The following is a 15,999-nucleotide window of genomic DNA, read 5'->3' as shown; positions in this document are numbered from 1 at the left end:
ACACACAAAGAAGCCTTTGGACCTTGGCAGTTCTACGGGGAGGAAGCAGGCTGAGAAAACTACTCAGCTGCAAATACAGGTTATTTCTCATGTAGACAAAAAGGGAGAACAAAGAGCCCAGAGGGTACAGCAAAGTGCTGTGGAGAATCATTCCCATAATTAGGATGACTGAGGCCTAATCAAACAACTGGCAACATACACCTGGTTGTATTTCACAATTACTATGGACTAGAGACTCCTGTGAGCCCCTTAGTTTTCTTCTTTGTGAATGGAAGGGTTGTTAGCAGTTTAGAAGAACGTTGGATGTGTGGTGTGCCGGTTTGACTGTATTATGTCCCCCAGAAAAAGCCATATTCTTTGATGCAATCTTGTGGGGCAGACAGAATAGTGGGGATTAAGTTGGAACGTTTGAATTAGGTTGTTTGCATGGAGATGCGCCCCACCCAACTGTGGACGATAACTGATGGGATATTTCTGTGGAGGCGTGGCCCCACCCATTCGGGGTGGGCCTTGATCAGTGGAGCCATATAAATGAGCTGGCTCAAGGAGAGGAAAGGGAGTGCAGCTGTGAGTGACATTTTGAAGAAGAGCAAGCTTGCTAGAGAGGAACGTCCTGGGAGAAAGCCATTTTGAAACCGGAACTTTGGAGCAGACGCCAGCCACGTGCCTTCCCAGCTAACAGAGGTTTTCCGGACGCCATTTGCCATCCTCCAGTGAAGGTACTTGATTACTGATGTGTTACCTTGGACACTTTATGGCCTTAAGACTGTAACTGTATAGCCAAATAAACCCCCTTTTTATAAAAGCCAATCCATCTCTGGTGTTTTGCATTCTGCAGCATTAGCAAACTAGAACATGTGGGTAACAATTTGTCTCTTTAGTTCTGAAGTGTTCATATCAAGAACTGTCCTTAAGGGCGTATACAACTAAGGCACCACATCCCCCTCTGGACTTAAGATGGGGAGATCTTGGACTTTGAGCCTGAGCCAGATGCCAGAACAATTGAGATTGTGGGGAGCACTGAGTAAAAATGATTATTTTTCATGTGGGAACATTTAAAACATGTTCATAAGTTCTCTGATATCCATCCCATTAAAAGGGTAGAATATTTGGCCAACTTATGTCACATTGATTCTGATGAATGAGATGTGGAAGAAGTGATTCTGTGTGACTTCCAAAGCTAGGTGAGAAAAGGCAATACAGTGCTGCTTGGCCCTCTTTCTCAGGATGCCTGCCATTGGAACCCAGCCTCTGTGTGGTGAGGAAGCTCAGACCACAAGCAGAGACCACAGGTAGGTGTCCTCCCAGCTGCCTGCCCCAACTAAAGTTCCAGCCAATAGCCAGTACCAACAGCCAGACTTGTGAGTGAACAAACCTCCAGGTGACTCCAGCCCCCAGCCTTCGAGTCCACCTAAAACTGTGCCCAGGATCAGCTCCAGGGTTACTCTCAAGAACCAGATCAAAAGAGAATCTAATTGTGAATTATAAGATGATGAATTAGCTACATTTCTAAAGACAAAAGCTTAGACTTAATCTCCTTTTTAGATGGTGACATCTATGGATGAGCATATGAATTATAAGGAGTTAGTAATAAAAGATCATGAAGCGAACAGTAGACTGAGTCAGCACAGAGCTGATGGAGATGGGAGTGAAGGGAGAGGCACTGGGGAAAAAAACTAAAGACCTGAAAGGAGGAAAGAAAAGGACACATTCTATCTTTTTGTATTGTATATAAGCCTGACTTCCCTTCAAGTCAAAGAGCCAGCAAAGACCTAAGTTGGCCATAGGCTCCTTCCACTACACACTGACTTTTTAATATTACATAAGACAAATGGTAATAGGCAGGATAACTAGGAAACAGTTCTCATAAAGTCTGATTTGGTACTGGCATAAGGATTAGATATATATATATATATATATCAATGAAATAAAATTGAGAATCTAGAAATAAAACCACACATTTATAGTCAACTAATTTCCAGCAGGGGTGTGGTGGTGGTTAGAAGCTGTATGTACCCCAGAAAAAACATGCTCTTAAAGTTAATCCATGCCTGTGGGTGTGAACCCTTTGTAAGTAGGACCTTTTGCTGAGGTTACTTCAGATAGGGTGTGGCCCACCTCAGCTAGAATGGGTCTTAATCCTATTACTGGAGTCCTTTATAAGAGAATGAAATCCAGAAAAAGAGAAAGTCACAGGAAGCAAGAAGCTGAAAAGAAACCCAGAAGAGAAGGAAGAGACCAGGAGATGCCACCATGGACCTTGCCATGTGACAGAGGAACCAAGGATCACTGGCAGCCAGCCCCAAAATGCCAGTCTTCAGGGAGAAAGCATCGCCTTGATGATGTCTTGATTTGGATCTTTTCCTAGTCTCAAAACCATGAGCAAATAAGTTCCCATTGTTTAATCCGACCCATTTCATGGCATTTGCTTGAGCAGCCTAGGAAACCAAAACAGGTGCCAAGACCACCCAATGGGGGAAAAACACTCTTTTAACAAATAGTGTTGGGACAACTGGATATTCACTTGCAAAAGAATGAAGTTGGATCCCTAAACCTCAACCCTATATAAAAATTAATTCAAAATATGAGAGTTAAATTTAAGAGCTTAAACTATAAAACTCTGAGAAGAAAACACAGGTGTAAATCTTTATGACTTTGGATTTGGGAATGATTTCTTAAATACGACAGCAAAGCATAAGTAACTAAAGAAAAAAGATAAACTGGTTTCATCAAAATTAAAAACATTTGTGCCTCAAAGGACACCATTAAGAAAGTGAAAAGGCAAGCCTCTGAGTGGGAGAAAATATTTGCAAATATCACATATTTGATAAGGGATTTGTATCTAGGATATACATCTATCTTACACCTCAATAATAAAAAAACAAATAACTCAATTAACAAATGGGCAAAGGATATGAATACACAGTTCTCCAAAAAAGGTATACAAATGGCCAATAAACACATTAAACACATGAAAAGATCAATTTCATTAGTTGTCAGGTAAATACAAATCAAGACCACATGCGGTGCTACTTCACACCCACCAGGATGTCTATATCAAAAAAGACCTGATAATAATAAGTTCTGGGCAAGGATGCTAGGGGGAATGTAAAATGGTTCAGCCACTTTGGAAAACAGACTGATAGTTCCTAAAAATGTTATACAGAGTCACCATTTTAACCCAGTGATTCAACTCTTTAGGTATATACCCAAGAGAAATGAAAACATGTACATAAGTGTTTATGGCAGTATTATTCATAACAGCCAAAAAGTGGAAACAACCTGGTGGTCCATCTACTGATGAATGGATAAAAAAACGCAGTTAAATCCACAAATGGAACATTATTTGGCAATAAAAAGAAATGTACTGATACATGCTACAACATGAATGAACCTTGAAAACATCATGCTAAGTGAAAGAAGTCAGTCACAAAGGACCACATATTGTGTGATTCCATCTATATGAAATGTTCAGAATAGGCAAATCTGTAGAGACAGAGAGTAGATTGTTGGTAGACTAGGACTGGCAGGGGAGGGGAGAAGAGACTGGAGGATGCTGGTGAAAGGGTACAGGGTTTCCTTTCTGGGGTGAGGGAAATGTTATAAAACTGATTTTGGCCATGATTGTACAATTCTGTGAGTATACTAAAAGCCAATGAACAGTGAACTGTACATTTTAAATAGGTGAATTGTATGGTACATTAAATTACATCTCAATAAACTGGTTACAAAAAAAATGATTTGGTGCTTTTGATTTGGGGTCTTATAATGATGTACAGCTTGGTTTTAGATAACTGGCCAGGGTTCAAAACAAAAGAATCAACACTATGCCCTTTTTATAGGAAAAAATATATATACATAAAAGTTGTCTTTTTCTTGGTATCAAGTCTCTAAAATTAATAGAAAAAAACTTTATTGAACAGTTCAAAGCATTGAGTGAATTATATTTCCCAAAAGTAAATGTTTTTGCCCCAAAACTAATTAAAAATTACCTGAACTTTTAGCATAGTAATCTGACTATCCATTTCAATTTGCTTGGGTTTTAAATCTCCACGGAAACTAAGTTCTCCATTTTCATATTCATTTGACTCCTTCCTTGTCATCTTTAAGAGTTTCTTAAATCTGCAGTAATGTACACAATGAGTAAAAATCAAGTTCTTTAAGAGTTAATATTTAATAATTTTATTTAAACAGATATTCTGTTCTATCATATAGGAAACACAAATCTATACATTACAATACTCTCATTTGTTTTAATCTAAAATTGTCCGAAAGCAATCTAACTAAATTGCAGTCTAGGTAAATAAAATCATGAAGAAAAATTATGACATCCATGGCAAAAAGAGTTTAATACTGCACTATTTATAAAGACTTCTTATAATTATTAAAATCCATTTTTAATTCATGAATGCAAAACATTGAACTATTTTTAAATTTATTAGCTATAACCCCTATATCAGGATCTGAGGAGAAGAAAAGCCTAATTATATATGAATGTTTTGCAAAGACATCAAAAATCCATTTTGCTCTCTGTTGACCATAGTCTTATTCTACAAGAAGAGTGTACTCAAAAAACCTCATGAAAATTATTGAAAGTATAAAAAGAACAGGAAAGAAAAATCTCTGAAGTCTGAGTTGAGGGGAAAAAGGAAACAGAGCTTGAAAAGAAAGGAAGTCAGCTTTAAGAAGAGAACTAGAGCTCTTTGCTGGTACACTTTTAAAATGACAGGCATGCAAAACAATACAGAGAATGACAGAGTGAAATGAGAGGAAACTATTGATCAGATTCAGAGAACAAACTTAAGGTATCAGCAAAAACAGAAAGGGAGCCTTGTTGGGGGTTTCAAACGCATTGGGAATATTCCATTGTTTCATTTGGATGGTAGAAACATGACTCTTCATTTTATTCTTAAGTTATGCATATATTTTTTGTGTGTATATTTGATAGCTCAAAAAATAAAAGGCAGAAACAACACATAAGCCAAAACAAGATTGATTTTGATGCTGTTAAGGAAGACACAGATGGGTTTTTAGATATTAAAATACTTGAATACTAAAGAGAAGAACACTACTGAAAGAAGGCAAGATTACCAAAGACAGCAAAGATATCTTACTGAAGTAAAAATTCAAGGTAGATGATGAGGAGTGCGGTGGACATTAAATATGCAAAAGGCATTGTCATTACATGGGAACTCTGTACTTTATGCATGATTTTTCTGTAACCCTACAACTTCTCTAATTAAAAAAGGCATTGTCATTATTGTTTTAAAATCAATGTTAAGATTAAATACAGCATTTTGACATTCAAAAAAATTAGATTGTGCTGTGAGTTTCTGAAGTAAACTTCAAAATAGAATAATCTGTTTAACTAGGAAAATGCAAATATAAAATGAATCAGTATTCATATTTTAATTAAGTTACAATGAACTCATTTAATTAAATACATAGTTGGAATGATCAGAAATATTAAAATCTTACCCAATAATCTCTTTTTCTAATTCACCATTTTTCTTCATTTCTTGATCCAAATGATATTCCAGAGATTGTTTCAACTCAGTAAGTTTCTTTAATTGTTCCTTTTCTTCCTCAGACTTTGGAAAAAAAAATTTAAAGAAAAACTTGTAAAAGAAAATTATTTCTTAAAATCTAGAGACTCTTCCTTTTGAAAATATTTCTCATAAGTTCATGACTCTTATATGTTTAGACAAATTTATAAAATGGTGTTTTATAAACCTGAGGCCAATAAGGACAATTAAAAAATAGTAAGACTTTTCTTAAAATAGCTTGAAGTGATTTTACATTTTCATCATTATGTTTTCTGGAATTTAAATCACCAAAATTTGTTTAAAACAGAGGTTTTTAGACATAAATACTAAGTATTCATGAAATTAAAAAAAATAGAATGGGTATAGAATGGATATATTCACATTTTAGTTTCTAAAGATGCCCTAGTAACATCTTCATCAATATTCCAAGTATCGTTCCACCACATCTTACTAAGTCAATCTCTGGAAAATTCACATGTAGTCCCCATTACATGTTTCATTCTCATCTGACTTGAGGAGGAGATAAATACTCACATTATCTATAAGAACTTTCCCATGGGTTTCAATTTCTCCTTTTCTATTAACCCCTTCTCTCTTCAAGTAAAGTTTAAGTCATCTTCTCTATCAGGTGAAAACATAACTTTTGCCTAATCCTTGTGGCCTGTTCTTGCATCCTGTTTCTCCCCTTCCCCTGGGCTCTAATATTCTTTAATGCATGGTCTCATCCACATATCCAGCTTTTCATCACTTGTTCTCCTTGTTTACACTAAAATCTGATTTACAATTCTGTAAATCCAATAAAAATTTCTGAGGGTCACCAAGGATCTTTTTTTAGCCTTACCCTGCTTTACTTCTCAGCACAACTGTTATAGTGACCACGCCTTCCCTTCTGCCCCTCTAATCCCTCTACATGTCTAAATGATAGCAACCTTGGCCCTTTCCACTGCCTGGATGACATTGTAAGGGGATATCTTCTGACACTTTCATTCACAGAAAACTCCTTATCAACATATTGCCATGTCATCTGTGTGAAGAGTAGGCTGATACAATGAGGCTAACTTATATGAAGTCTAGAAAAAGATAATTTTCAATGGTTCTTTGGCCATGAGAAGGCCTTCTAGACTAGTGAGCATAAATGCCCCCACTTCCCTGGGGAGGTATTATCTGTATAATGGAATTGCCAGAATCTAGCTATTTTGAATTAAACTAGTTAGTAGGATCATCTACCTCTTTGCTCCAACTTAATACTCATGATGCAACCTTCTGATCTTCATTGATAGGGAGCCTCTCGTACAAGGGAGAGCATGAACTAATTCAATGACAGGAGAATCCTATTCTGCTTGGTAAATGAGTTACATAGTTTTCAACATACATTAATAAATGGGTATCCAGGATTACATACCAACCTTTTCTGAGTTTTGATTTTACTAAATCCTTGAAGAGCTGATTAACTCTGGCACGTGGGTAAAAAATTAGTTTCTGAACTTGCAATGCTAGGAGTACTATGCAATTCTGTAGGACCCTGTTTAAACAGCCATTTCTACTTCCTCACTGTCACCCACCTCTTTCCTTTTGTAAAATCCAGCAATGAGAAAATACATTCCTTTGGGAAAAATACTTGCACAATGACCTAGTATTCATTCCTAATCAGATGTACAAATTATAACATTAAAAACACTTCAGTATCAAAATTCCCCTAAATCAAGAGTTTTAACCACATGAGAAACTCAGAATTCTACATGAAATGACTACTAAAATCTCTTAGAATTCAAAAAACATATAATAAAATATTATTTTTAGACTATCACTGTCTTTTTTAATTAAAATCTTACCAACAAAATCATTAATTTTACAACTTTAGCCAACATTCTCTAAAGACTGATGAGGAATTATACCAATGCAAGTAGTACCAATATGAATTCAATAACTATTTTATATTAGTGAGACTTTTCATATTGTCTAAGATAGTATTATAAACTACTACTAGAGAAACAAAATTTCCTTTTGCATATGACAGAAATTAAGAGATTGACTTACCAAATTTGTACCCAATAAGTTTTTCTGAAGCTGTTCAATTTTGCCCATTTGCTTTTTGATTGTAACTTTTAACTTGATGTTTTCAATTTCAAGCCTAAAATGTATATTTTAAAATAATCATTCTTACACATATATTAAAAAAAAATACTACATAATTTCTGAACAAACACCTGAAAGTGTAATTACATAAATTTTTAAAAATTTGAATAGTAGATGATCTGGCAATTATACCATATTTCTACATGTGATTTGTATAATAGAGACAAGGTACAAAAATTCTGCATTTCAAAAGAGTTCAAGCTGAAATTTTTCCTTGGCTTCACTCAGATGTGTTTATTATCATGATCGATATAATTTTGAAACTATTATGCTTATTGTTCTAAAAATACTCAAGTTATTTTCTGTGCTGCTTTAAATCATACTTTTGCATGTGATCTTGTGTCCTCTCAGCACATTGTACTGCCTCTGTATGTTGAGCCTGTGCTTCTTGCAACTGAAACAAAAAACAATAGAAAACACTTTACTGAAAATCTAGCACAAATCCAGCCTCCACCCATTTTGGTAACTAAAATTTCATTGGACCACAGCCATGCCGATTAATTTGAGTATTATTTCTGGCTACTTTCATGCTATGGTAGACATAAGTACTATAGTTGAGACTGAGACCTTATGACCCACAAAGCCTAAAATATTTACTATCTGGCACTTTACAGAAAAGTTTACCAATCCCAGCTCTAGTACTAAAAGACAATACTATTCTTGTTTTTAAGATATATTTTATCAGCTACATACTGAAATTCACAGAGCAGTAGAACAGGGAAAGATAGGAAGTTACATTATTAAGCATTTATATTTTTTATTTCAAGTACTACCGTATCACTTATAATTTAAGATATTCACATATGTGAAAGACAATGGCAGTGATTATAAAAGTTAACATGCTACTTTAGGTGGCAGCCAGATGTTTCACAGAATACTTTGAGAGGCAGAAGTCAGATTGCTAGGGTCTAAACATGACCCAGATTGCCTGGGTCTGAATCCCAGCTCCACCAGTTACCAGCTGTGTGACCTTCAGCAAATTACTTAAACTACCTGTGTCTCAGTTTCTTCATCTGTAAAATGGAGGTAAGAATAGTATTTACCTCATTGGGATGCTAGGAAGATTAAATTAGGGAACATATGTAAAGTACTTAGAAGAGTCTCTGACACAAAGTAAGCTAAATATCAGTGTTTGCTAGTAGCACTGTTATTGTTAATAAATTGTATGCTCTAATAAAATTTGGTATATTAGGCAGATGGTCTGCCAACGAAAGCATTCTCCTATACATGTTATAATTAATCACTTTTCATTACACCATCGAAAATTGGCATCAGTTAGGGAGCATGAGGCCCAGAAAAAGTCCCCAGTGCTTCATAAAACTTTCACAAATCTCACTAGCCAACAGTACCTTCTTCCTCTTATAATAATTTGTAAGTTATATTCTCTCTGTACCATTAAAGTCGGCAATGGTCATGGGTTACAATGCAAATAGTGCCTCGTGGAGTTGAGTAGTTAGTGGATAACTGACCTGACCATCAGGGGCAGCCTCAAGCAACTAACTAGAATTGCCAAATCAAGGTTTCCAATCAATTCAGTCCCAGCAACTGTAAATGTTGGGCTGCTTTAGCAAATACTCTGCTGGGCAGATTGAGGTTATATACTATGCCATGTGAGAAAAGTCAGTTCCCAGAGCTTACAGTTGCTCCAGTGCTGTAAAGTAAATCCCAGTTTTGACTGCATAATGAAGGAAGTTAAATTTGGAACTTTTTTCATAGTGAAAAAAAAAAAAAAAGATACGCATTTTGTTGAACAATTCTCTTATATTGGATTAAATGTTTTTGATTTTATGTTTAATTGCTTAAACTATTGCTTAGAATAAAGAGAATAAAAAGTTTATGATACCAGTATCTCAAAGATACCCTACAGGAATCTAAAAGGCAAAAGCATAAAATATAATGATAAATCAATGTTTTTGGACTCAAATGTATAAATACGTAATTTTTGACAAAAACTACGTAAGGGTGGGGGGACAGAGGGTGTATAAGAATATAGATTATGGTATGCTACAGAAATTTAAGTTGATATCAAAGCAAACAAGATTTTTATATATTTAGGATGCTAAATTTAAGATCCATGGTAACCACAAAGAAAATATCAGAGAATATGCAAACTCATAGAGACAGAAAGTAGAATACAGATTATGAGATGTGGGGGCCAGGGGCAATGGTGAGAAAATGCAAAATGAATGTAGGGTTTGTTTGGGGTGAAGGGAAAGTTCTAGTAAGGATGGTGGTGAGAGTACTACAACATTGTGAATGTGATTAATCCCATCAAATGGTATACTTGGGAGGGGTTGGGATGGGAAGGTTTCTGTTGTATATATGTTGCTGCAATTAAAAATAAAGAAAGAGACTAAAGAGATAAGGACAATTAAATGGAGTACATGATACTGGATTGTTGCTGATGTTCTCACAAACATTGAGGACTAAAGGTTTGGTATGCCAAGCACTCTATCTTGGGGTTTGACCTTATGAAGCATGTTATTGCAAAGGAGAGGATAATCCTGCTTATAATTGTGCCTAAGTCTCCCACTGAGTACCTCCTCTTTGTTGCTCAGATGTGGCTCTCTCTCTCTAGCTAAGCCACCTTGGTGGGTGATCTCATTGCCCTCCCCGCTACATGGGACCCAACTCCCAGGGGTGTAAATCTCCCTGACAATGCAGGATATGACTCATGGGGATGAATCTGGACCTGGCATCATGGGATTGAGAAAATCTTCTTGACCAAAAAGGGGATGTGAAATGAAACGAAATAAAGTTCCACTGGGTGATAGATTTCAAATGGAGTCGAGAGGTCACTCTGGTGGACATTCTTATGCACTATATAGATAACACTTTTTAGGTTTTAATGTAGTGGAATAGCTAGAAGTAAATACCTGAAACTATCAAACTCCAACCCAGTAGCCTTGACTCTTGAAGATGATTGTATAACAGTGTAGCTTACAAGGGGTTGCAGTGTGATTGGGGAAGCCACATGGACCACACTCCCCTTTGTCCAGTGTATGGATGGATGAGTAGAAAAATAAGGACAAAAACTAAATGAAAAATAGGGTGGGATGGGGGGATGATTTGGGTGTTCTTTTTTAGCTTTATTTTTTATTCTTATTCTTATTCTTTCTGGTATAAGGAAAATGTTCTAAAATAGGAGGAGGAGGCAAGACGCCGGCAGAGAGAGGAGTGGAATTTAGTTAGTCCCCTGGAACAACTAATAAACAACCAGGAACAACTGGTAAATAATTTAGAATAACTGCTGGGGGACAACCATGACTGTCCACACATCGTACACTAACCTGGATTGGGAGGAATGCCTGAGACTACAGCATAAAATCTGTAAGTAAAAACTGCAGAACCATGCCAGGAGCCCCCACCCTCATGGCAGGCTGAGCTGCAAAACCTCACTGTGGTAGAAAGCAGCACTCTCTGAACAAGTAAATATAGCTCAGCCCACTTCCAACTGGGGTTTTAATTAACAAATGTGGACAACTGAATACAAGCTACAAACCCCCAACAAGTATACAGAGGCTTTTAGTGATGACTGAACTTAAAGAATCAGAAGACTCATCTGTCCTGGGAGAGGGAGACCAGAAGACAAGGTGTTACCTCTGGCTGACCAGTAAAACCGGGGGACCATGTACTGGCTCTAAAAGGGGGCTTTCTGTCCCTTTTACTCTCTCTCAACCTGAGCAGCTCAGTGGAGAGAGCCTCAGCAATTTTCAGTGGAGAGAGCCCCTGCCATTTTCAGTTCACAGCACTCTGACCCAGAGAGGGGTGGAGATAACAGAGTGAGAGAAACAATAATTCAAATGCAGATGATAACTCCCTAGGGAGTGTATCTTCCCTAAGAGGAAGGAGGTGGAGCCCAGCTCTACTACCTGCCTTACCTTCAGCACCAGACCCTAGAGCCTGGGGGAAGAGAGCCAAACCAGAAACTAAGGAGGCCACACCTTCTTACACCAGTCAAGAGCGACAGGCTGACAGGTGCCACCTACTGAGCAGGTTAGGAAAAGCACAGCAGCTAGAGACCTCACAGGAAAGACTGTCAATCTCTAAGACACACCCACAGGGAGATTTGAAACTGAATATAACCCCACTCTGAGACCTGAACCCAGTCTGGTCTGGGAAAATCTGATTGGGGTAACCAAGAAAACCAGATGCCTAGACAACAGAAAATTAAAATCTACACTAGGCAAAATGAAGATATGGCCCAGTCACAGGAACAAACTTACACCTCAATCAAGATACGGCTGAGATATTGTTTTACTTTAATGAAACAATCTATTAAAGACTTACAAAGAAATATGCTAAATCAAATAAAAAACCAAATCAATGAGTTCAGGAAAGATATGGCAAAAGAGATGAAGGCTATAAAGAAACACTGGGTGAACATAAGGTAGAAGTCGCAAGTTTAAAAAAACAACTGGCAGAATCTATGGAAATGAAAGGCACAAAACAAGAGATGAAAAACACAATGGAGACATACAACAGCAGATCTCAAGAGGCAGAAGAAAATACTCAGAAGTGGAGAACAAGAAACCTGAAATCCTACACAGAAAAGAACAGCTAGGGAAAAGAATGGAAAACTATGAGCAATGTCTCAGGGAACTGAATGACAATATGAAGTGCATAAATGTGTGTGTCATGGGTGTCCCAGAAGAAGAGAAGGGAAAAGGGGCAGAAGCAATAATAGAGGAAATAATCAATGAAAATTTCCCATCTCTTATGAAAGACATAAAATTACAGAACCAAGAAGTGCAGTGTACCCCAAATAGAACAGATCTGAATAGACCTATGCCAAGACACTTAATAATCAGATTATCAAATGTCAAAGACAGAGAGAATCCTGAAAGTAGTAAGAGAAAAGTGATCCATCACATACAAAGGAAGCTTGATAAGACTATGTGTGGATTTCTCAGTAGAAATCATGGAGTCAAGAAGGAAGTGGTATGATATATTTAAGATACTGAAAGAGAAAAACCGCCAACCAAGAATCCTATATCTGGCAAAACTGTCTTCAAATATGAGGGAGAGTTTAAAATATTCTCAGACAGACAATGAGAGAGTTTGTGAACAAGATACCTGTGCTTCAGGAAATATTAAGGGAGCACTACAGACAGACAGGAAAAGACAGGAGTAAGAGGTTTGGGACACAGTTTTGGGTGATGGTAGCACAGCAATTTAAGTACACTGAACAAAGATGACTGTGACTATGGTTGAAAGAGGAAGGTTAGGGTCATGTGGGACATCAGAAGGAAAGAGGAAAGATAAAGAGTGGGACTGTATAACTGAGTGAAACCTGGAGTGCTCAACAATTGTGATAAAATATACAAACATGTTTTTACATGAGGGAGAGCAAATGACTGTCAACCTTGCAAGGTGTTAAAAATAGGGTGGTATTGGGGAAAAAATACGATGAATGCAAACTAGAGACTCTAGTTAACAGAAACATTGTATTGTGCTTAATTTAATGTAACAAAGGCAATACAGCAAAGCTAAATGCCTATAAGGGGGGACATAAGGGAGGGGTACAGGACTCTTGGCATTGGTGACATCTGACTCTTTTATTCTAATTTAGTTTAATTCTATCTCCTTTTGTCGCTTTTTAGTTGTCATGTTTTTTTCTTTCTTTTTCTTTTGTCTACCTTCTTTGACTCTTCCTCCTTCTTTGTGGAAGAAATGGAGATCTTACAGAGATAGTGGTGATGGTGGTGAACACATAAATATGTGACTATACAGGGAACCATCGATTGTTTACTTAGGATGGAATGTATGGTGAGTAAACAAAACTGTCTTAAAAAAGAAAAAACAACAGGTTGATGAAGAAACCTTGAGGGCACTATATTGAGTGAAACAAGTCAGAAACATAAGGACAAATATTGCATGATCTCATTGATATGAACTAATTATAATATGTAAATTCATAGACATGAAATATAAGTTACCAGGATATTCAATGAGGCTAAAGAATGGGGAGCGGTTGCTTATTATGAGCAGAATGTTTAACTACTTTGAACTTAAGTATGTGGAAATGGACAGAAGTGACAACAGCATGTTATTGTGAGAATAACTAACAGTGCTGAATGGTGTGTGAAGGTGGTGGAAAGGGGAAGCCTAGAGTCACGTATGTCACCAGAAGGAAAGTTGGAGGTTAAAAGATGGGAATGTATAAAACAGTGAATCTTGTAGTGGACAATGTCTGTGATTAACTCTACAAATATTAGAAATCTTTCATGATCTAGAACAAATGTATGACATCATAACCAGAAGTTAATAATAGAGGGATATATAGGAAAAAATATATACCTATTGCAAACTATGTACTACAGTTAATAGTATTTTAACCTTCTTTCATCAACAGTAACAAATGTTCTATGCCAATACTATGAGTCAATAAATGAGGGGGGGGGGTGGTTGGGGGTATGGGAGGATTTGAGGTTTTTTTGTCTATTTCTTTTCTGGAGTAATAAAAATGTTCTAAAAATTGAAAAAAATTAGTTGTGGTGACGGATGCACAGCTGTATGATGGTACCTGGGCAACTGATTGTAGACTTTGGTTCTTTGGATAATTGTATGGTACGTGAACAATCTCAACAAAATTAAATTAAAAAAAAAAACACTATAGTGCAAAACTGTTTCTTTGTGAACCTCATTAGGACTTTTACACATGGAATCATACATTTAGTCATATGTTGACCTGGAATCATTCTCTAGATTTTTAAAATTATTTTTATTAGAGAATTTGTAGGTTTACAAAAAATCTATAGAATACAGAGTTCCCATATACTCCCCCCTCACACATACAGTGTTCCCTATCATTAACACTGTGTATTAGTGTGGTACCATTGTTATAACTGATGAAACAATATTATTATAATTACACTATGAACTATAGTCCATCGTTCACATTAGGGTTCACTGTTCGCATTGTAGAATGCGACAGTTTTTTTCTTTTAATTTTTATTCTAGTAACATTTGTGGTATATAAAATTTCCCCTTTTACCCATAGTCAAATGTAACTGAGTGGTGTTAATTACATTAACAATGCTGTGCTACCATCACCACCACCTAGTACCAAAACCTAAACAGAAACTCAGTGCCAATTAATCATTAACTCCCTATTCCTTACCTTTATCCCAGTACTTGGTAACCTGCATTCTAGTTTCTGACTCTACAAATATGCTTATTCTAATTATTTCATACCAGTGAGATCATTTGTCCTTTTGAAAGACAGTCCTGCCAGATATAAATTTCTTGGTTGGCAACTGTTTTCTATTAGCACATTTAATATTTCATCCCACTGCCTTCTTGTCTCCATGGATTCTGATGAGAACTCAGCAGTTAATCTTATTGGAGCTCTCTTGTACATAACATGTTGCCTTTCTCTTGCAGCTTTCACAACTTTCTCCTTGTCCTTGGCATTCAGCATGTTGACTACCATGTGTCTGGACATGAGTCTCTGAGTTTATCCTGTTTTGGGTTCACTGGGCATTACAAATGTCTACATTCATATCTTTGTGTCATATCTGGGAAGTTTTCTAACATTATTTCTTAGAGTAGTCCTTCTGCCCTATTTCTTTTTCTTCTCCTTCTGAGACTCCCATAATGTGTATATTGGTATGCTTGATGGTGTCCCACAGGTCTCTTAGGCTCTGTTACCTTTTTAAAATTCTTTTTTTCTTTCTGCTCCTCAGCCTGAATCATTTCAACTATCTTTTCTTTAGGTTCACTTATTCTTTCTTCTGCCAGTTCCAATCTGCTGTTGAAACTCTCCAGGGAATTTTTCATTTCGGTTATTGTGGTCATCAACTCCAGTACTTCTATTTCATTCCTTTTTCAAATTTCTATTTCTTTATTGAGATTCTCATATTGTTCATTTATCATTTTCCTGGTATTCTGTAGTTCTTTCTGTGTTTTCCTATTTCTCTTTGAGCATATCAAAGATTTTTAAAGTCTGTGCTCAGTATGTCCAAAGTCTTGTCTTCTTCGATGGTTTCTGAATTGTTCTCTCATTCCTTAGGATGGATTGTCACTTCCTGTTGGCCTTTGTTTGTCTTGTAATCTTTAGTTGCACACTTTCCATTTTTAATATTTTTAATTAACTCTGGGATTTACTCTGAGCTGTTTCTTAAGTTTGTATCCAGCTACTGATATGACAGACTTCCTCGAGTGTTAGGCACTAACAAAACCAACCAACCAATGCAAAAAAACAAAAAAAAACAAAAAAACACCTTTCACAGTTTTTGCAGTTTGGCTCTGCACTGGCTGACACTCTGCTTCAGAATTCAGCTCTCCTATCAAAAAGATCAGCCCAAGGCAAAAC

At 36.6% G+C, this 15,999-nt stretch overlaps 1 protein-coding gene across 4 annotated transcripts in view; it reads right to left on the bottom strand.

Moving 5' to 3' along the window:
• Positions 1–8,155, bottom strand: part of LOC119523043 (ankyrin repeat domain-containing protein 26-like) — a 65,664-nt gene extending 57,509 nt beyond the window's left edge. For 3 of the 4 annotated variants that reach the window (XM_037821797.1, XM_037821796.1, XM_037821799.1), the window contains exons 1-4: positions 8,006–8,154; positions 7,584–7,677; positions 5,479–5,591; positions 3,993–4,122 (exon numbers count right to left, since the gene is read on the bottom strand). In XM_037821797.1, coding sequence (XP_037677725.1) covers positions 3,993–4,122; positions 5,479–5,591; positions 7,584–7,677; positions 8,006–8,013 — 345 coding nt within the window. In that variant the 5' untranslated portion in view covers positions 8,014–8,154. Of the gene's footprint in view, positions 1–3,992; positions 4,123–5,478; positions 5,592–7,583; positions 7,678–8,005 lie in introns of all 4 variants that reach the window. The other variant, XM_037821798.1, reaches the window with a different exon arrangement.
• Between the last annotated feature and the right edge of the window lie 7,844 nt (positions 8,156–15,999).

The sequence above is a fragment of the Choloepus didactylus genome, chromosome X, assembly GCF_015220235.1.
Source record: "Choloepus didactylus isolate mChoDid1 chromosome X, mChoDid1.pri, whole genome shotgun sequence".
NCBI lineage: Eukaryota > Metazoa > Chordata > Mammalia > Pilosa > Megalonychidae > Choloepus > Choloepus didactylus.
This window is presented reverse-complemented; position numbering and strand designations above follow the sequence as displayed.